At 42.9% G+C, this 23,262-nt stretch overlaps 1 protein-coding gene across 1 annotated transcript in view; it reads right to left on the reverse strand.

Annotated features, from left to right (window-relative positions):
* Positions 1-11,586, reverse strand: part of LMBR1 (limb development membrane protein 1) — a 134,900-nt gene extending 123,314 nt beyond the window's left edge. The window contains exons 1-3 of the mRNA XM_012654150.1: positions 11,519-11,586; positions 8,574-8,588; positions 6,182-6,221 (exon numbers count right to left, since the gene is read on the reverse strand). Coding sequence (XP_012509604.1) covers positions 6,182-6,221; positions 8,574-8,588; positions 11,519-11,586 — 123 coding nt within the window. The remainder of the gene's footprint in view (positions 1-6,181; positions 6,222-8,573; positions 8,589-11,518) is intronic.
* Positions 11,587-23,262: the final 11,676 nt, after the last annotated feature.

Below are 23,262 nucleotides of genomic sequence, written 5' to 3' on the forward strand. Positions count from 1 at the left end.
TCAAAAGATATTATTTAAAAAATGAACGAACAAACCATAGAATGGCAAAAGACATGTGCAACATACTGTAGATGAAAAGGAACTTGCATCAAAATACTATGAAGAACTCCTATCAATTAACTTTTAAAGAGATAAGCCAATAGAAAAATGAACAGAAGACTTAAGCAACTTCAAAAAAGGAGATATCCAAATGGCTAACTGACATTTGAAAACGTGCACAGCTTCATTACCTATCATGAAAATGCAAAATGAAGCCCATATTGCCATGCTCATGAACTGAAAGACTCAGTATCATAAAGACATCAATTCCACCAAAATTGACTTATAGATTCGATGCAGTACTACCAAAAATCACAACAGGTGTTTTGTTCTTCCCTGCTCTCCTCTCCTGCTTCCTTCCAAAATAATTCAATCCTAAACCCTTAGATGAGGTAGAGTGTGATGGTTAATTTTACGTGTCAGTTTGACTAAACTACGGGGTGCATGAATATTTGGTCAAACATTATTCTGGGTATGTCTGTGAGGGTATTTCTGGATGAGATTAACACTTGAACTGGCAGACTGAGTATAGCAGATTACCCTCCCTAACGTGGGTGGGCCTCATCTAATCAGTGGAAGGCCTGAATAGAACAAAAAGACTCAGTAACAGAATTCCTTCTGCCTCATTGCCTTCAAGCTGAGACATCATTTTTATCCCACCTTCAAACTCAAACTAAATCATCACCTCTTCCTGGATCTTGAGACTGTAAGATTGGTTCTGAAAATTCACATTCTTCTCAAGCAAACATAAATCTGTTTTTCTCCAGGACAGATCACATGTTAGGTCACAAAATAAATCTTAGCAAATTTAAGAAGAATAAAGTCATACCAAGTATATTTTCTGACCACAAAGGAATGTAACTAAAAATCAACAGCAGAAAGAAAACTGAAAAATTTACAAATATGTAGAAAACAGACAAGACACACTTGAACAACCCCATTGGGTAGAAAAGGAAATAAAATATAAATTAGAAAATACCTCAAGACAAACAAAAATAAAAACACAATATACCAAAATTTATGGGATACAACAAAGGCAGTACTAAGAGGGAAGTTCGTAACAATAAATACTTACATTAAAAAATAAGAAAGATCCCAAATAAACAACCTAACTTTACAGCTAAGGAACTAGAAAAAGAGGAACAAACTAAGCCCAAAGCTAGCAGAAGGAAGGAAATGATATGTGGGCATGGTGGCTCATGCCTATAGTCCCAGCTACTCAGGAGACTAAGGCAGGAGGATTGCTTGAGCATAGAGGTTTGAGATTAGCCTGGGCAACATAGCAAGACTTCTGTATCTAAAAAGAAAAAAATATATTTTTTCAAGTTACCAGGCATGTGGTGCACACCTGTCAACCCAGCTACTCGGGAGGCTGAGGTCGGAGGATTGCTTGAGCCCAGGCTATAGTGAGCTATGATCATGTCACTGAACTTCAGCCTGGGTAACAGAGCAAGACCCCATCTCTAAAAACAAAAAGAAAAAGAAAAAAAATCAACTAAAAGTTTTTTTTTAAAGATAAAACTGACAAGCCCTTAGCTAGACTAAGAAAAAAAAGTGAGAAGACTCAAATAAGATTAGAAATGAAAGAGGAGACATTGCAACTGATGCCCCAGAAACAAAAAGGATCATGAAACTACTATGAACAATTATATGACAACAAACTGGATAATCTAGAAGAAATGGATAAATTTATAAAAACATAACAACCCATCAAGATTAAATCACAAAGAAATGGGAAGTCTGAAAAAATCTATTAGAAGTATGCCGGCCAGGAGAAGTAGCTCAACCCTCTAATCCCAGCACTTTGGGAGGCTGAGGTAGGAGGATCGCTTCTGGCCAGGAGTTCGAGACCAGCCTGGGTAACACAGCATGACCCAGTCTCTATAAGAAATTTAAAAATTAGCCAGGCATGGCAGCACATGCCTATAGTCCTAGCTACTCAGGAGGCTGAGGCAAGAGGATCGCCAAAGCCCAGGAGTTCAAGACTGCACTGAACTATGATTACACCACTGTATTCCAGCCTGGGTGACAGAGTGAGATCCTGTCTCTTAAGAAAAAACAAAATTATAAGAATAAAAAAGAAGTACGCAGATTGAATCAGTAATCAAAAATCTCCCAAAAAAGCCCAGGACCAGATGGTTTCATTGATGAATGCTACCAAACATTTAAAGAACAATTAGCACCAATCCCTCTCAAATTCTTTCAAAAAACGGAAACACATTTTATAAAGCCAGCATTTCACTGATATCAAAGCCATACAAAGATACCACAAGAAAAGAAAACCACAGGCCAATATCCCCCAACGAATATAGATGCAAAAATTCTCAACAAAATACTAGCAAACTGAATCCAACGGCAGATTAAAAGAATCATAAACCATGACTAAGTGGAATTTATCCCTAGGATGTAACAACGATTCTACATATGAAAATCAATTACTGTGGTACACCACATTAACAGAACAAAAGATAAAAATCACATGATCATCTCAACAGAGGCATAAAAAGCATGGGAAAAATTAAGCATCCTTTCATGATAAAAACACTCAGCAAACTACAAATAAAAGGAAATTATCTCAACATAATATAGGCCATATATGAAAAGCCCACATATTTTCATCATCCTTACTTACTGGTAAAAAAATGAAAGCTTTCCCACTAAGATCAGGCACAAGGGAGGGATATCCACTCTCAGCACTTCTATTCAACATAGTACTGGAATTCCTAGCCAAAGCAGTTAGGCAAGAAAAATAAATGAAAGGCATTCAAATCAGAAAGGAAGGAATAAAACTGCTTCTATCTGCAGATGACATGATCTCAGATATAAAAAACCTCCAAGACTCCATTTCCTTAAAAACCGTCAGAATAAACACATTCAGTAAAGTTGCAGGATAGAAAATCATACACAATCCTTTCATAGTTCGTAAGCGTGATGACTGAATTTTCACAGGTATGTGTGAGAGTTTCCTCCCTCAAACCTTGTTATGACATCAGCACATTACCCATCTGAAGTGAAAAGAAAATTAATATATAAAAATCAGTTGCATTTTTATATACTAACCAACTCTCTGAAAAGGAAACTAGTAAAGACAATCACATTTATAATATCACCAAAAAAGAATAAAATATTTAGGAATAAATTTAAGGAGGTAAAAAATTTGTACACTAAAAACTACAACAAAAGGTAGAATGGAACAAGAATTTGCAAGTGGAAAAAATAAAAGGTTTAGGTAAAAACAAATTTAAAAAATAAAAACCACAAAACATTGATGAAAGAAATTAAAGAAGGCACAAATGGAAAGACATGTGCATGGACTGGAAGAGTTAATACTGTTAAAATGTCTATACTACCCAAAGCAATTGATAGATTCAATGTACTCTCTATCAAAATTCCAATAGCTTTTTTTTTTTTTTTTACAGAAATAGAAAAAACAGGCCAGATCACATCTGTAATCTCAGCACTTTGGGAGACCAGGTAGGAGGATTGCTTAAGGCAGGAGAATTGCTTGAGCATAGGAGTTCAAGACCAGCCTGGGCAACATAGTGAGATACTGTCTCTACAAAACATAAAAAAATTAGCAGGTCATGGTGATGCATACCTGTAGTCCTAGCTACTTGGGAGGCTGAGGCAGGAGGATCACTTGAGGCCAGGAATTCAAGGCTGCAGTGGGCTACGATGGGACCACTGCACTCCAGCCTGAGTGACAGAGGAAGACCCTGTCTCAAAATAAAAAAAGAAAGAAAGAAAAAGAAAAAACATTCTAAAGTTCATATGGAATAACAAAAGATCATGAATAGCCAAATCAATCTCAAAAAAGAAGAATGAAGCTGGAGACATCACACTTCCTGATTTCAAAACTTATTACAAACCTACAATAAACAAAATAGTATGGTACTGGCTGTCCACGGTGGCTCATGCCTATAATCCTATCACTCTGGGAGGCCAAGGCGGCAGGCTTGCTTGAGCTCAGGAATTTGGGACCAGCCTGAGCTGTATCTACTAAAAACAGAAAAATTAGCTGGGCATCACAGAGTGTACCTGTAGACCCAGCCACTCAGGAGGATGAGGCAGGAGGATCATTTGAGCCCAGGCGTTGGAGGTTGCAGTGAGCTATGATGATGCCACTGCACTCTACCCAGGGCGACAGAGTTAGACTCTGTCTCAAAAATAATAATAATAAAATAAATAGGATGGTACTGGCATAAAGACAGACTTATACTGGAACAGAATAGAGAGCCAAGAAATAAATCCACTCATATACAGTCAACTGATCTTAAGACAGCAAAGAATATACAATGCAGAAAGAATAATGTCTTCCATAAATGGTGCTAGGGAACTGGATATTCACATGCAAAAGGATGAAGCTGGACCCTTTTCTTATACCGTACACAAAAATCAACTCACAAGGGATTAAAGACTTAAACATAAGACCTGAAACTATAAAACTCCTAGAGGAATACATAGGGGAAAACCTTCATGACATTGGTATTGGCAATGATTTCATAAGTTAATACCGAAAGCACAGGCAATAAATACCAAAATAAATAAGTGGGACTACATAAAACTAAAACTCTTCTGCACAGCAAAGTGGACAATCAACAGAGTGAGGGGAATAGGATAAAATATCAACAACCCATGTATCTGATAAGAGGTTAATATCAAAATATATAAGAAACTCCTATAACTCAAAGTAAAAACAACTAATAACACAATTTAAAAAATGGGCTAAGAGCCTGTGATCCCAACACTTCGGGAGGCTGAGGTAGGAGGATCACTTGAGGCCAGGAATTTGAGAACAGGCTAGGCAGCACAGCGAGACCCTATCTTTACAAAAAAATTTTTTAAAAAACAGGCTAAGGACTTGGATAGACATTTCTCCAAGGAAGACATACAAACAGCCACCATGTGCGTGAAAAAATGTTCAACGTCACTAATCACCAGGTCAATTTAAATCAAAATCACAATGAGATATCACCTTGCACCTGTTAGGATGGCTATTATCAAAAACAAAACAAAACAAAAGACAAGTAGTGTCAACGAGAATGTGGAGAAACTGGAACCCGTGTGCACTGTTGAGAAAGCAAAATGATGTAGTTCCTATGGAAAACAGTATATAGGTTTCTCAAAAATTTAAAAACAGAACTACCATATAATCCAGCAATCCCACTTCATGGTACTTATCCTAAAGAATCATAATCACAATCTCAAAGAGATATCAGCACTCGTATATCCACTGTAGCACAATAGCCAAGATATAGAAACAACCTAAATGTGCATCACAGATGGATGAAGAAAGTGTGGTATATACATACAATGAAACAGTATTCAGCTTTTAAAAAGAAGGAAAGCCTGCAATATGTGACCATGTGGATGAATCTTGAGGATATTAAGCTAAGTAAAATAAGACAGTCACAGAAAGACAAATACTGCATAACTCCACTTATATGAGGTATCTAAAATAGCCAAGTTCATTGACAAAGAGTGGAATGATGGTTGTCAGGGGCTGCGGAGAGAAGAAAATGGAGAGTTAGTAATCAACGAGCATAAAGCTTCAGTCAAGCAAGATACAAGGGTGGATCTAACGCTAAGTATTCTTCCCACAACAAAATCAAGAAAAAGAAGGAGAAGGACGAAGGGAGGAAAGGAAGGAAAGGGAGGAGGAGGAAGAGGGGGAGGAGGAGGAGGAAGGGGAAGAGGAGGAAGAAGAAGAAAGAAGAAGGAAGAAAAAGAAATAGAAAGTTAGGAAAAACATCTCAAGTGTAATTAAGAATGTCCCAGTTTCCTTTAATCTCAAGAACAGAACTAGGGAGTGGTAAGACGCACAAGAATAGTGAAAGCCAAAGCCTGCTAATGAGGGAGTACGAACCTTCTGTGGCTGCTACAACCAAGCACCACAAACTTAGTAACTTAAAACAACACAAATTCACTGGCCTAAAATCAAGTATCAGCCGGGCTGTTATCTTCTGGAGACTCTAGGGCAGAATCCATTTCCATTTTCTTGGCTTTTCTACCTTCTACAGGCCACCCACACTCCTTGACTTGTGGCCTCTCCTCCAACTTCAAAGTGCATCACTCCAACTCTGCTTCTGTCATCACATCTCCTTGTCTCTGACGCTGGCCCTCCTGCCTCTCACATAAGCACCCTTGTGATTACATTGTACTCACCCAGATAATCCAGGATGCTCTCCCCGTAACATACTCACACATCTGCAAAGCTCCTTTTGCCATGTAAAGTAACACATCCTCAAGCTCCAGGGATGATTGTGTGGGATTACTATCTTCAGGGGCCATTACAGTATCACTACAGAGGGGAAGTTGACATAACCCAGTTTAGCAAAGTCAAATACAAATGAAACCTCTATAATTCTGTAACTCTATCCCATATTTTCTTGCTCAACTATTAGTATGTTACAAAATCACTTCAACATATGTTGGCTATAGGATTTGTATCTAATACCCCATTCCACTAAACGATTTTACAACCATGCTGAGGAAAAGAAAAGCAGCCCCCAACATCTGGGAGCTGGCCGAGTACTGTCAGCTAGTCCTTGGTGTTGCTACAAAGTGGCTGGCAGCGCAGAGCAAGGCACAGAGGTAGGCCTTGATGACTGATTCTCCTGTTGGACATAAACACTTTCAGAGGACATCATCAGACAAGGCCTCTCTAAGAACACAATGCATACAGACTAAACCAAACCACTCTGTAATCACACCTGAACACAGGCAAAAAACATGAACATTGCCCAAATCACAAAAATGACCAACATCTCTCTATCCTGGCTAATATGAATGACTGCTGCTTCTTTACCAGTCACAGCTTTGGCCTTATTCGTCTTCATTCCTCCCAGATAAGATTTATTAAGATACCCAATCACAGAATTATCCCTGCACCCTAACAGCATCCCACACAGATCAAAGCCTCACTTCCTTAAACTCCTCCCAAATCACTTAGCACAAGCCCAAATCCTATTTTCAAAGTTCCTTTTGAATACTCCCTTACTGAAATATCCCATAGCTCCTCATAGTGTACATTTTCCCTCACTGCAACACACAATAAACCAATTTGTCCACTACAGGTGTGTTCCTGGTGGTCATTGGCTGGAGGACAATGACAAGGGTGAGAAAAGACTATAGAGCCAACAAACACATGAAAAAGTGCTCAACGTCACTGATGATTAGGGAAATGCAAATTAAAATCTCAATGAGATACCGCCTTACCCCTGTCAGAATGATCATTATTAAAAAGTCAAAAAATAATAGATGCTGGCACAGATCCAGTGAAAAGGGAATGCCTATACACTGTTGGTGGGAATGTAAATTAGTACAACCTCTATGGAAAACAATATGGAGATTTCTCAAAGAACTAAAAGCAGACCTACCATTCGATCCAGCAATCCCACTACTAAGGATCCACCCATAGGAAAGTCATTTTATAAAAAAGACATCTGAACCGGTATGTTTATTGCAGCACAATTCACAACTGCAAAGATATTGAACCAACCTAAGTGCCCACCAACCGAAGACTGGATAAAGAAAACGTGGTATTTATATATACATACATACACACACACACACACACACACACACACTGTGGAATATTACTCAGCCATCAAAAAGAATGAAATAATGTCTTTTATAGCAACTTGGATGGAACTGGAGACCCTTATTCTAAGTGAAGTAATCCAGGAACAAAGAACCAAATACCACGTTCTCACTTATAAGTGGAAGCTAAGTAAGGGGTATGCGTGGTCATACAGAGTGACTTAATGGACACTGGAGACTCAATGGGGAGAGCAGGAGGGAGATCCAGTATGAAAAATTACCTTTTGGGTACAATGTACTATTCAGGTGATAGGTATATTAAAAGCCTAGATTTCACTATGCAACTCAGCCACACTAACAAAAAACCACTTGTACCTCCTAAATCTATTTAAATAACATTAAATTAAGGAAAAAAAACAGAAAACAACATGGTGAACATGTGAAGAAACTGGAACCCTAGCTCATTGCTAGTGGGAATGTAAAATGGTGTAGCCTCTGTGGAATGTGGTATGACAGTTTCTCAAAAAATTAAACATAGAATTACCACACGATCTAGCAATTCCACTTCTAGGTACACATACAAAATAATCAAAAGGAAGGACTCTAACAGATATTTGTATACACATGGTCATAGCAGCATTAGTCACAAAAGCCAAAAGGTAGAAACATCCCAAGTATCCACTGACAGATGAATAGATAAGCACAATATGGTATACACAAAAATAGAATATTATTCAGCCTTAAGGGAGGAAATTCTGACACATGCTACAACATAGACAAACCTTGAAGGCATTATGCTAAGTGAAATAAGCCAGACACAAAAGGACCGATATTACATGATTCAACTTATATGAGGAACTTGGAATAGTCAGATTCATAGGGACAGAACCAGCAGCTGGAGGAAGTGGGGAATGGGTAGTTATTGTTTAATGGGTATAGAGGTTCAGTTTGGGATGATGAAAATGTTTTGGAGATAGTGGTGATGGTTGTACAACAACGTGAATGTACTTAATGCCACTGAACTGCACATTTGAAAACAGTAAGTTGTGTGTTATCTATATCATAACAAAAAAGTTAAACAGAAATTATAGCATTATATGGCAAAATCAAAAAGAGTTGAATAATTTTTAAAATTGGCAACAAGTCCCACAGAAAAAGCAAATACTTATATTCACTCTAAATATGAATAATTTGAGGAAAAAATGCCAAAGACTGGAACACCCACTGAGCTTGGTCACAGCCTGCAATGGTTCTCAAGATGAAGGGGTGCATCACCCAGGGGCGCTAGGTTCAGGAAAACAGGGTGAGGAGGAACAGAATTAAGGAACTCTATAATCAGTGCCGAAACTGGGCTGTTTCTAAGGTATAGACAAAGGTAATAAAGCTCTGCACTACTATAACATAGGTCCCTTTCTTAATATAAATTACAGAATATCTAATTAATTAAAAATAAAACCAAAGATAAACCAATGAAACAGCACAGAGTCCAAAATTAAACACCACAAATATATAGTTACCTAATTTGTGACAACAGTCATAAATGGTGCTGAAGCAATTGGACATTCATGTGGGGAAAAAAATGACTCCTACCTCACACCATACACAAAAAATAAATTCCAGATGGATACAAATTTAAATGGGAAGAGTGATTCCATAAAACATAAAAGAACATCATAATCTTGTAATAATCAAAGGTTTCTTAATCAGGATATAAAAAGTACTCAAAAGAGAGATTTTTCATAAATTTATCTATATTAAAATTAATAATTTCTGTTTATCAGAAAGTATCACTAAGAGAGTGAAAGGCATCCACAGAGTAGGGAAAAAAATATTTGCAATATATATACATATATAACAAAGAAATATATTGAGAATACATGAAGATCTTGCAAATCAATATTAAAAAGATGAACTTTATTTAAAAATAGGGGGAAAAATCTGACACTTCACAAAAGATTTCCAAAAGGCCAATAAACATATAGACAGGTGCTCAGATTCATTAGTCACCAGGAAAATGCAAATTAAAATCCTTTGTACAATAAATACTATAACGTACTTGCTAGAATGGCTAAAATTAAAAAGGATGGAAAATACCAAGTGTTGGTAAAGAGGGGAAGCAACTACAACTCTGATACTCTCAGTGCTGGTGGGAGTATAAATTGGTACAACCACTTTGGAAAACTGTTTAAAAGGAGCTAAAGATGAACAAATGCACACCCTCTAACGTAGTGATTGCATTTCCAGGTCTATACCCAACAGAAATGCACACATATATTCACAAAAAAAATGTACAAAAATATTCATAGCCAAAACCTAGAAACTACTGAAGTGCCCATCAACAGTAAAATGGAAAAATAAAAATAAATTGTGCTATAGTCACACATCTACAGCACTGAGAATGAATTATAATCATATACAATATGGAGAAAGTCACAAATATTGTAGAGCATAAGAAACTAGACACATAAGAGTGTATACTGTTAAGATTCCATTTACATAAAGTTCAAAACTAAGCAAAAACTTATTTATGTTGTTAGAAGCCAGGGCAGCATTTACCCTTGGTGGAAAGGAGAGTAACTGGAAGGGGGAATGGGATGGGCCTCTGGGATGCTAGTGGAATCCTGTTTCTTAACTGGATTCAGGAGTACACAGGTATGTTTATCATAAAATGTTTTGAAGGGTACATATAATTATGTGTACTTCTGTGCATTTTACCTTCAATAAAACAATTAAAATAAAACTAAATATGCTGTACCAAATTCTACTAGCTCAAAATTCCACTAGCTCAGACTTTGTCTCTTTATTCCAAGGTATGACTTGGCAAAATGATTCTCAATTTTAAAGATCAATAACTACACCAATTATACAATTCTAAACCAGAATTTTTTCATGTCAAACCAAGAGTGTCACTGAATCTTGAGAGAAGTGTTACAAGAGGCGTGGGGTAAATATTACAAATACTTATTAATAAAATTCATCCATTTTACACAGTTGTTATAACACACAGTTATACTGTATTCTAGTGCATCATGCAAAGGTAAAAATATCAAAATAGACTTTCCAAGGTCGAGTCCTTCCTGATCCCTGCCAACAGCACAGATGAAACATGGGCCAAAAATGATGACTTCCGTAAGTGACTTCCAGAGCAAAACGGACTTTAGCTCAGGTTCTCACTCCCATAAATAACCAGTCTTCTCACCCCAAACAGGAAGGTTTCGAACTCAATGCACATGGGGACTGGAGCGAGACGAAGGCGGGAGGGCACGGGAAGGGCCGGAGGCGCTGACCGGGACAAGGTAACTAACTGGGCACCGAACACTCGCCTCTCCCGCAGGGACACGGGAGAGGCTGGCAGGTTCAGCACGGAGACCACGAGAGAAAGCCGGGAGGGGTCAGGTAGCGCAAGTGGGCACTGCAAATCCCCCGGGGGAAGGGCAGGTGGCACGACGAGGCCACATGGGGCACCCAGGTGGGGACTCAGGGCGGGAGCCGGCGCAGGCGACCTGGGCGGGAGGTGGCAATGGGGAGGCCGCCGCTGGGCCTCGGGGGGGGGGCGGAAAGCGGGGGCGAAGGGGAGTGAGAGGAAACAGGAGGCGGCAGGGCTCGGGAGCAGAGAGGGGATCCAGAGAGGAAGACGACGGAGGGGCGGAGGCTGGAGCCCGGGAGGGGGCCCGGGAGCTGAGAGGGGGACCAGGACCAGGGAGAGCGCCCGGGGGCGGGGAGTGGGGCCAGGACCCCGGAGGGTGGTTGGGGAGGGGGGTCGGGACCACCGAGGGCGGGCGGGCGGGCGAGGAGGGGAGGGGAGGGCGCCGGGGACCCGGGAAGGGGGCGAGGACCCCGAGGGCGCCCGGCGGCGGGGAGGGGAAGGCGCGGGGGGCGGGGGCGGAAGGACCCGGGGCCAGGGCGCAGGCTGTCACTGGCGGCCCCGTCCCCACGCACCGTGGACTCCCGCACTTGGCTGTGGAAGTGCTGTTCCCGCGCCGACACTTCGTCCTGCCCTTCCATCCTCCTTCATACCCGCCGCCGCGCCGCCCTCGTCCGCGCGCTCAGCCGCACCATCGCCCGCCGGCCGCAGGGGCTCGGACGGCTGCGCCGGGGACCGAGGCTGGAGCGGGCCGGAGAGCTGTGGCTGCAGTAGGGAGCAAGACGCCGACGCGGGCCGACGCGGGCCGCCGCCTCAGCCGCCGCCTCAGTCGCCTCTGGCGAAGCAGCTCCGGCTGAGGGAGGGCGGGCGCCGCGCGACCGGGGGCGGGGACGGAGGCGGGGCCTGAAACGTCAGACGGAATGCGCCGGCGCGTCAGAGAAGTGCGTCAGAGAAGCGCGCCGGCCATCCCCTGGGCCCAGGGTCGGGAGGCGCCGGTGGGCGGGGCTGGCGGCCGCGGGGCGGGACTAGGGGTGACCGCGGCAACCTGTGTCTTCCGCAGTGCTTGGCTCCCGGGGCCCGGGAGCGCGGAGTCTCCGTGGGAGCGTTCTTCCGCCCAGGCACGCGAGGTCGGGGCTCGTGGCTTGAGGACAGAACTAGGGCGGAAACCGGTCCGATAAGGGGCTCGGCTGCGCCGCCTGGAAGACGCAGATAGCCGTGGCCGCCGGGCGTTTGCGGGTCTGGTCGGTCTGTGACCCTCTGAGACACCAAGCAGCACCTCATTGGGGGCGCCGCCAGACATACCAAACACGGTAATGACGCTTATCTTTGATTTTGTCATAAAGTTGAATTTAAGGGAGTATTTATAGTTTTGGATTTATTTGGCTTTTAGGAAGTCATTTAAATTGCTATTGGATGTGATTTTTTTGGCATCGCTGAGAATTCTTAGAAAGTGTGAAGCTCTATTATACAAATTGCTTTCCAATGTCATTTAGATTTTTATGAATCTAAATTTAACAGTTAATGAGGTTGGTATAATGTTCTTCAAAGACATTTAATTATATATTAATTTAGATTTTCCAGTTTCTTTTTACAGTTTTGAGTTAAGCTTTTTCACAACTCAGACTTTTTGTATGGTCCTTGGAGAACCTGGAGGCCCCCACGCGCCGTGTCTGTGATTCATTATACCCAAAAATGGTGGCGGTGGGAGAACTTCCAGAAGCTGAGGCTCGTTCTGCGCGTGTGCTCTTCTGATATACATAGGCTGATAATAAACCAGGAACTTCCAACTTGTTAACTTCAATGTTCAACTTTATTTTTAAAAAATATTTCAGAGCCCTGAAGAACCAGGCACAGGCAGAGCAGTATCTGAGTCTGTTTCTTTTCTGGACACCCACATTCTGAGAGATGGATTAAATACCTGCCTTAGCTGACCTGACCTGGATAATTTCTGGGTTAATCTCTCCAAATCAGAGGGCAAGCAGAGCTGATCTTAAAGTGTGTGGCATTTAGACACGGATTCCCAAAAGTGGATGCATGCAGTATTTCTGATCTTTCTAACCCACCACTCCAGCCATCTAGAACTTTTGATTTTCTTTTATGCAGTCATCTATAGAGGTTTACCCACCATTTATCTTAGTTGCTTCCCTGTCTTTGGTACTTGTAACACTTAATCCAGGGTAGTAGACTTAAAAAATGGCCACAATCTCGCCCCTCTCTACACACACGCCTCTCTGCCATCTGGCTTTGTCCTTCCTCCTGTCAGGAAGTGGAGTTGGTTTTCCAGACCTTGAATCTGGGCCCTGCTGGGTAACCCACTTTGGACAGTGGGACATTAGAAAATCCAAAGCTATCAGAAAGTACTTGTGCCTTAGTGCTTGCCTTTGTCTTACACCCCCTGGGAACCCCCCATTAGCGACTGTGTAAGTAAGCCCCAGCCATGGTGCAGATGGGTGGCCCAGTCACCACCCTCTTCCTAGCCAACACCCTCTTTTCCACATCCCTTATGTTTCCTATGAGTTGGTGTAGGCCATTGTAAGGGCTTTGCCTTCTACTCTGGGAGAGGTTAGCAGCCACCAGGGAATGTGGACAGTGGTGACATGAACGCCTGCTGCAGGGGAGGGTAAAGCAGACAGACTGATTGCGGAAATTCAGAGCCTGGTGGCCTGCACCAGGCTGGGGGCAGCAGTGGTGGGAGGTGGCCTGATTCTGGGTACATTTCGAAAGGGGAGCCAACAGGATCTCCTATCACGTGGGATGTGAATGGAAAGAGCAAGAGCAGGGAGAGCTTCCCAGTGTCCGGCCTTAGCCACTGGGAGGACCATTGCATTACCTGAGGGGGAGGCTTCAGTTAGAATAAGTTTGGGGGAAAAAACCCAGAGTTCCTAAGATATGATGATGGCACCTCCTGGCCACCAAAATATACTTTATAGATAATAAGTTTCATTTCATATCAGAAGAGTATGACTGGCAATAAACATTTAAAAAGATGCTCCATCTCATTAATACCCAGGGCATGCAAACTGAAACCTAAATGAAGTACCTTTTCACATCCATCAGGTGGGCAAAACTTTTTAAGTCTGACATTTTCTAATGTTGGCAAGAATGTGAAGCAGTAGAAATTCTATGGGGCTGGCAGGAGTGTGAACTGATACGATGTCTCTGGAAAATGAGGCGACATTACCTGGTAAAGCTGAAGATAAGCAACCGACAATCGCATTCCTACCCAGACAGCCTAGAGAAGCTCCCCAGCACGTACGCCAGCAGACATGAACAGGAATCTCTATACCTGCCCTCTTGAACAAGCGGGAGTCTGCAAACAGCCGGCACTCTGTCCACAGTGGAATGGATAAGCTGTTACGTTCGCGCAATAGAATGTTATTCTGGGATGAATATGGAATGAACAATAGCTGCAAGCAACGATGTGGATGAATCTCTAAAAGTGTTCAGCAAAAGAATGTCACAGAAGAAGGCACGCAATATGATTCCATTTATATAAAGTTCAAAACTGTCCATAACAAAACAACATATTTTTTAGGGATGCAAGTGTGCAGTAGAACTATACAGAAAAGTGAGGGAGTAATAAAACTCTAAGACAAGAGGTCAGAGAAGGGATCGGTGAGCAGCACTGGGGGCTGCAAAGAGAATGATAATGCTGCTGATTCTTAAACAGGAGAGGCTCACCACTCTTCCTTGTATTGTTATTCTTTATGCCTTATACATTACTATGTATAAACAGTATCTGTTGACATTTAATAAAGCAATTGTTTTAAGAAACACCACTGTCTGGTAGCCTTAACTGAGGGTTCGCCATCTCAACTTGACCCCTTGCTAAAGGGAGCATGTCAAGGTGGAATAAACACAAAGCAAGGATTCTGTAAACCAGGTGCCAGTTCTGCCATGAATTGACTGGGCCCTAGTTAAATTAACCATGCCTAAGGTTCCTTCCAGCACTTACGTTCCGTTAGTGGTCTTAAAAATTAATCTGGAAACTGTCCATGCAAACCCACGTTTCTGTTGCAGTTTTCACAGATTAGAAGGGAAGAAGATGATAATGGGCATCAGTTGCTAAGCACCAAATCAAAGAGTCACCCCGAATTCCACACTTTCCCTAATATCCCACACCCAGTCCCTCAGCACGTATTTTTGACTCTACCACCAAAACATGCCTTAAATCCAACCACTCCTCTGCACCTCCTCTGCTACTCTCCCGGTCCAAGCTACATCATCCCTCTGGGGCCTGTGGGCTGGTCTCCTGCATCCACGTCTCCTGACCCCTCACTTTCTCCCACCAGTCATCCATCCCGAGTGATAAGCGTGTAAATCAGATGTGCCCTGCCCCCCCCAACGGCTTCCCATCTCACTTAGACTCAAACTCTAACAGGACCAGCCTCTGCCCCCATCTCCAAGAGTATCTCCTGGTATGCCTCTCACTGTTTTTGTCCTGGCTGTGCCCTCGGCCCAGGGCTCTCCCCTGGGTCACAGCTGCCTCCCTCTCCTTCCTTACTCACATCTCAGCGTGAAGGTTAACACTGTAGAGAGGCCATGGTCGACTGTATAGCTAAAGTAGCCCCTGAACCCATCCCAGCTGCCCACTTTACCTTGTTGTATTGTCTTCAAAACAAGACCATAGAAATGACCGATGCCTGGGTTTGTTTCTGTCTGCGCAGTCTAGATATGGCAAGGACTCTATCTTGTTTACTGTGTTTCCAACACAGAGCACAGTGCCTGGTACATGATAGGAATTTAATAAGTCTTTGCTGGGTAAATAAAGAATTACTTACGTGGATGACGGAGATGGGGTAGCGGGGCGCTGACTTTCGTGGAATGACTGCTGTAGTCCAGGCAGCTCACATGCATTGTTTGGTTGAACTGTCACAGTAACCCTGTGAAGGAAGTACTGTCAGCCCGTATTGCCCCTGAAGACACTGCAGCTCAGAGAGGTTGAGCAACCTGACCTGGTTTATACAATCAAGACTTGAACCTAGATCATGAACACCTGTTCTTCTCACAGTTCATTGCTTCCTGCTGTGCAATAAAACCAAAAATTTGCATCACCATTCGTGACACATGATAAAACCTCCAGGTCCCTCTGTTGGACATTCTGCCCTAACCACCCACTTCCCTCTTCCCCCTAAATTCTTCTGTGCCCATTAGTATACTTGAGTATGTCTGAGTTGAGTATGTGCTCAAGCATGTGAATGAGTACAAACTCCCTGCCTGCCCCTCGATTTCCAGGGATAGTGTATTAGGGCTTTCCAGGGAAACAGAACCAATAAGAGGTGTGTGTGTGTGTGTGTGTGTGTGTGTGTGTGTACGTATGTATGTATGTATGTGTAGAGAGAGAATGAGATTCATTATAAGGAATTGGCTCACATGATTATGGAGCTGAGAAGTCCTAAAAACTGCAGTTGGCAAGCTGGAGACCCAGGAGAGCCAGTGGTGTAAGCTCCAGTCCAAAAGCCAGCAGGCTCAAGACCAAAGAAGAGCCGATACTTCAGTTTGAGGCCAAAGGCAGGAGAAGGCCAGTGCACCAGCTCAAGCAGTGAGGCAGGAGGAGATCCCCCTTGCTTATGAGAGAGTCAGCCTTTTCATTCTATTCAGACCTTCAACTGATTGGACAAGGCCCACCCACATCAGGAACGGCAATCTGCTCTACTCAGTCCACCAATTAAAATGTCAATCTCATCCAAAAACTCCTCACAGTGTTCGCTTCGGCAGCACATATACTAAAATTGGAACGATACAGAGAAGATTAACATGGCCCCTGCGCAAAAACTCCTCACACATTCACCGAGAATAATGTTTTGCCAGCTATCTGGGCATCCCATGGCCCACTCAAGTTGACACATAAAACCAACCATCATGAGTAGGGACCTCTGTTTTTACTCCAGTCCTCTTTGTCATGGGCTTGGGGGGAAACTGGCTTCTGACCCATCAGCCATTGCCTGTGGGAGCTACAACCCACTCATCGTCACTTATGACATTGTATTGTGCCTTCCAAGCAATTATACAAGGTACTGCTTGGGCTGAAGTGAGCCAAGAGACAGTTTAGCACATTTTCTAAAGATAATATCATAAATAGACATTAAATTTACTGCAGGTTTATTCCAATCATTTTTATTGGCACATAATGAACTCAATCGTATGTCAGCTTCCTAGATTTTAGGTTATCCATCTTGACTCTTTTTTTTCTTCCAACTTTAACACACACAATTTAGAAGGAAAATGAGTCAAAGTCGGGAAAGAAAGGAACAATCAGTCAGGCCAACCTCCCTGTGCCACAGAGGGAGGAAGAATTATCTGTGGACCGCCAGAGGGAGCACGGGTGCAAAGCCAAAAGCACATCGGAGATCTTCAGCCCGCTCACAACCAAGACCCAGAGAAATCTAGGGGCTTTTCTGAAGAGACACAAGTCAGTGACCAGGATAGCCCAGGTTTCTGACTTCAGCCCGTCTTTCGTCCCACCATACCCCATTCCCACTGCAGGAAAACGTAGCACCTTCCCGGCCTCTGAACTCACTCCTTCAACCGGGTCCCTTCACCGCCCTGGATTCTCTCTCCACCGCAGACACTTCAAACCTACCGTCCCACACAGGGTCACGACCCATCCTGGTCCTGAGGAAAGGGCTTGAGCTACGACTTCCGTGTGTCACGCCCCAGCCTGGAGTCACGCCTGCTGTCAGTTCTCACACATCTCACACCTAACTTTGCTTTTGTTTTACCACCATTTTCAAGGCCTGCCTGCTTTTCAAACTTTCATTTTTTAGTTAAAATAGCAAATATTTCTGAGCAGATATTGCCAGGCACTGTTCTAATTGCCTCACAGGTGTCATCCAAGTTGTTATTCAGCATTATTGTGTGTGTAGTTACTTATTATGCCCACTCTACAGTTTAGCAAACTCAAGCACAGAGAAGTCAGTAACTTGCTCAAAGTCACATAGGAAGTAGGCGAAAGAACTAGAATTGAAACCCAGGCTGTGTATTCCAATACTTCTAACCACCATGGTGTATTGCCTGGTAAGGTCTAATATTCCCTACGTAAAGAACTGTATAAAGCAACAGAGATCACAAGCAAAGTCAGCCACTCACTGTCTTGGTATAGACTAAAAGTGTAACTGCCTCATTTTTACCAAGGATTTGAGGCAGCTTATAAAGAAAAGAAGATAGGCAGGTAGATATGATTGATAGAGATGAGATGACAGATACCATATATCTATAATAATAAGGTATAATTTTTTAAAAAGGAGACCAAAAGAAGTTACATATTAGAATAGTGATGGAAAAAATTAAACTTAGCTCAGCAGATCATAAAAGTAATCTAATTTCTATTTTTGAATATTAATTTTTTGAGTTTCCTGGCATCAAAAATAAAAAACATGATTGATTGTACCATTCTCATTAACCATAGGAAGAAGGCATATCTGCTCCTCTGGAGAAACAAAGCTTTTCCTGGCACTTTGCCCCCCAAAAAATAATGTCACATAGTCCTCCAGATTGAAAATACTACTAATAAAAACTGTGGTAGAAAATGTCCTCAGAAATACCCTTTCAGCAAATGAAACAATTAAAGACTTTAGTATAGTCCCTCTTGATGTAAAAAATATTGTTGTAACCTCAAAACACAAATTAGTGAGAGCGATTGTGTAAGGGGCTTTATCAATCCAAGTTATTAATTGCAAGCAACAAGCAAAAACTAACTGACCAATTTAAGCAGAAAAGAGTCTTAGTGAAAGAATATTACCTCACCCCTTACACAAGAATTAACTAAAAATGGCTCATGGGGATGATGTCAGCAAAAATGACAGAATAAGACCTCCAAAAGTCCTCTCCTCCATAAAAACAATGAAGACACTGATGAAAATTGTGAGAGTCAATGTTATCGACACTACAGAAATTAAAGTCCTGCAACAATCCAGGGAGCATTTATGTAAAAAAAAAAAAAAGAAGGCTGAATTTTGGTAAGAATAGCAAACTTTTCGGTAGAGAAGAAGGAAGCACAGGGAAAATCTTCATGACCTTGGATCAGGCAATGATTTCTTAAATATCACACGAAAAGCACATGGAATAACAACAGAAGATGTCAGACTTCATCCAAACTAAAAACTTTTGTGCATCAAAGGACACTATCAAGAAAGGGAAAAGATAACCTATAGAACGGGGGAAAATATTTTCAAATCATATATTTGTCAAGCATCTGGTATCCAGAATCGATAAAAAAAAAAACTTTTAAAACTCAAAAACAAGTAAATGATTCAATTGTAAAATGGGCAAAGGACTTGAGTAGATACTTCTCCAAAGAAGAGCTACAATGGCCAGTAAGCACATGAGAAGTTGCTGAACATCATTGGTCGTCAGGGAAATGCAAATCAAAAGCACGGTGACATACCACATGACACCCACTAGGATGGCTAGACTTTGAAAAAAAAAAAAGTAAAAACTAAAAATAACAAGTGCTGGTGAGGGTTTGGAGAAATTGCTGGTGAGAATGTGGAGCGCTGCAGGCGCTGTGGAAACACCCTCACTCTGCCCATGAGAGAGTCATCAGACAGACCCAAACTGAAGAACATTCTACAAAATAGCAGACCAGCACTCCCCGAAGTTGTCAGGGTCATTGGAAGCAGGGGAAATCCAAGAGACTGTCTCACAGTCCAGAGGAGGCTTAGGATAATAATGGACCAGTATTGGCTCATTAGTTGTGACAAATGTACCGTAGTAGGATGCTGACAACAGAGGATACTGAATTCGGGAATACAAGAACTCTTTGTACTATCTTCACAACCTTTCTGTAGATCTAAAGCCATTCTAAATGTTCAAAGTTTTTTTAAAAAAAAAAGAGGAAGTAAAAGAACACCAGGTAGCTAGCAAAACCTCCAGGAGGACCAGAGAACCAGAATGAAGGAACGATGCCCGGAGTCAAGAGACTGAAGACACCACTGTGCTGTTTCTGAGTATGGGCATGTAACTCGCTCCGCTGCCTTGCTGGGCCCTGGTCACTCCAAAGACTTCTCAAATCTGGCCCCAGAGGATGGCTGTTGCCACTCACCACAAGGGTCTCTTTCTTCACATGGCCGGAGTGGGTATGTCTGACTGGCAGGGCCTGGGTTGCGTGCACAGCCCTGAGCTGCAAAGGAAGTGAGCATCTGATATCTTCAGTTTCTGTCGTGGGATGGAGTCCCTTCTTCATAAGATGGGAATTCCCTTGAGATAGGAAGGGGCCAAAAAGAATTATATGGTCCAAATACAAAGTTCTCTGATGATCCAGCATAACCCAAGTGTAAAATCTAGGCTTTCTGAAGAAATAAATGGACTTGAGAATTTTGGTAAGCGGTAACCAGCCAGTGGTATGCTGGAGACCTCTGGTACTGGCTTGCAAGAGCTGGTTGTTAATTGTTAGGAATTTTGCAAGCCAGTTGTTAAACACAACCATTATTTAAAACTAAATTATATATATTTACACTTAAATCAATTTTATTTTTTTAAAGTTAATAAATATTCAAAATCCATCATGTCCTAATTATTTTATTATACTTTACTCTCACCTGTGTTGTTAAGGGTGCTCACATCCACTGCATATGGTTTTCTCCACCTGCTCAATAACATCACATTGGTAGCTGGAATTAACCGTGGTGGGAATATCCACAGCACGGAAATCAGGGCCCTTCCCCGCCTTGAAGAGCCAGTTATTAAATAATTACAACACACCACAGGAGCCCACAAACACTTTAGAAAGAGCCTGAGTGAGGATTCTCCATATTATGGCTAAACCAGATGGTAACAGGTGGGGTCCTGTAACGGAGAGAGACTGCACAGGACCTTCACCTGTGGTTGGGCATCCCAGTGTCTGCACAGGTGCATCAAGGGGCTCCTGAAGGGAAAACAGGACTTTTCTCGGGAAAACAGGACTTTTCTCGGGAAAACAAGTCTAGATCAGTGAAAGTGCAACTGAGTCCGGAGACATCTGTTACTTCACACTAATCAGAAGCTCTTGCTAGTCATTTGTACATTTGTTGATTTTGGATAAATGAGATATAAACTCATCATCCCCTATTACAGGAGACGACCATGTATGGGAACAGGTGCAGGGAGGAGGATGGGTGTGGTGATGGCAGCATAGGAGTCTGCTCGGGCTTGCTCGACAGAGCACAACGGACTGGCAGTTTAACAGCAGAAGTTTATTCTCTCACAGTCCTGGAGGCTGGAAGTCCAAGGTCAAGGTGTCAGCAGCGTTGGTTTCTGCTGAGGCCTCTTCCCTTGGCTTGCAGACGCTATCTTCCCCCTCTGTCCTTACAGGGCCATCCCTCTGCGTGTGTCTGTGTCCTAATCTCCTCCTCTTCTTATAAGGACACCAGCCTTATGGGATTCGGGCCCACCCGTATGACCTCATTTTAACTTGATCACTCCTTATTGGGAGACAGAGTCACAATTTTCAGGTCCTGGGGACTTGGGGGGCACAACTCCACTTGTAACAGAGAGCGTGTGAAGGTTCTCTTCTGGTTGCCACTCTTCTCAGGGAAGTGAACAGCAAGGTTGGCCACAAGGGGGAAGAAGGCAGGATAGGGTTAGCAGCTTCGGAGAGAAAAAGTAAGAGTAGCCCTCCTGGGGCGTGGGAGCTGGAGTGGGTGAGGGAAAAGCACCAGGATTTCTAGGCAGCACAAAAATCCCATGTGTTAACCAGTCTCAGCTACGAGACAGACAGCAGCCCCACCTGCTCAGTAAGTCCCTGGGCCCAGACCAGCATTGTATAGTGCTAGATGCTTGGCCTGGCATCTTATAAACATTATTAGATGAAGTGATACTTCGATAATTAGAATAATGGTTAAGAACAGGGTCTTGGAAATCAGAGTACTGGGTTTGAATTCGAGCTTCACCATTTCTCAGTTGCATGATCTTGAGCAAGTGACTTATCTGCTCTGTGCCTCTGTTTTCTCACCCGTAGAATGAGAATAACAGAGATACTGATCCGGTTGTTGTAATTAAATGACATAACCCATAGACTACAATGGCACCGTAAAAGTTGGCTGTTTCTATTATTATTGCCATTGCCCTCCTCCACCTCTAGAACAGCAGGATCCAAGCATGGATGGTGCTGACATTTACATATTGGGTTATAGAGTCATAACAGGCTCACAATTTCTAAGAAATGTGTGGCAAATTTGTACCTTTCACACAGGGGACTAAAGACTAAAAGGATGCTTAAAATGGAAGTGAGGACTTTGATTTTGCTGCTGGAGCATCCATCAGAGTGGAGGTTCACAAGAACTAATCGGAGGAAATGAGTGGATGTGGGACTGAAGTTAGCTAGAGCCCCACATAAAAATAGTACCCTCCTCAGCCTTCCAGCCTCTCAACCTGTCACCACTTCAACCCCTGGTGTCAGACTCTGAGTTTGACAAGATTTTATGGTGTAAGTTTGGTGCAAATTTCACCTGTCCCTGACTAGCTCTCCTTAAAGTATAAAGAAACAGGTGATCAAGACTCCGCAGCAGAAGGAAAAGGAGAAAGAGACAGGGCAAGTCGCGTGTAACCAGAATTTGGGTTTATTAGCCTGGCGTGTCACGGGCCTAGATTGATGTTTGCAGGGCTGTGGATCCCCGAGTCGCTCAGATTACACAGTGAGGTGTCAAATGGCCTCAGGAAAGCAAGACCCCACTAAATTCCAAGGTAAGAGACTTATGGAGATACCGTTTAAAGTTCTTCCCCCCTTGCCAGTATAGACCTACACATTCCTTATCTGGTGTGATTCGGATCCAACTGCTGGGAAGGCTAACTTTGTAACACTGTAACTGCGCACCCTGAATGACAGGAAGCAAAACAATGGCAGGAGGGACAGCCTGGCCACCATCGCTCAAGATCAAGGAGAGAAAAGGACTGAGCACAAGTGGGTGAGTCTGAAAAGAAGAGGGTGCCCCGTGTGTATCGCAGACGTGGGTTTGTCACGAACACTTCCGGGCTGAGTGACCGATCTAATCCGACGTCTGCCAGCCCACGCAGATGCAAGTCCTCGTGCGGCTCTGCCCACAGGGATCCGTGTGGGCCTTGGCGACTCCGGTCCACAGACGAAGTCCAGAAAACATCTGACTTGGAAAATATTCTGATTGGACAATGGCTCATAAACTGCTCTAGGAAAGGGAATTAAGAGCTTTAAAAATGGAGGTTAGCCGAGGCGGGTGGACTGTTTGAGCTCAGGAGTTCGAGACCAGCCTGAGCAAGAGCGAGACCCCGTCTCTACTAAAAATGAAAGAAATTAATTGGACAGCTAAAAATATATAGAAAAAATTAGCCGGGCATGGTGGCACATGCCTGTAGTCCCAGCTACT

The sequence above is a fragment of the Propithecus coquereli genome, unplaced genomic scaffold (assembly GCF_000956105.1).
Source record: "Propithecus coquereli isolate 6110/MARCELLA unplaced genomic scaffold, Pcoq_1.0 Scaffold439, whole genome shotgun sequence".
In the NCBI taxonomy this organism is placed as follows: domain Eukaryota; kingdom Metazoa; phylum Chordata; class Mammalia; order Primates; family Indriidae; genus Propithecus; species Propithecus coquereli.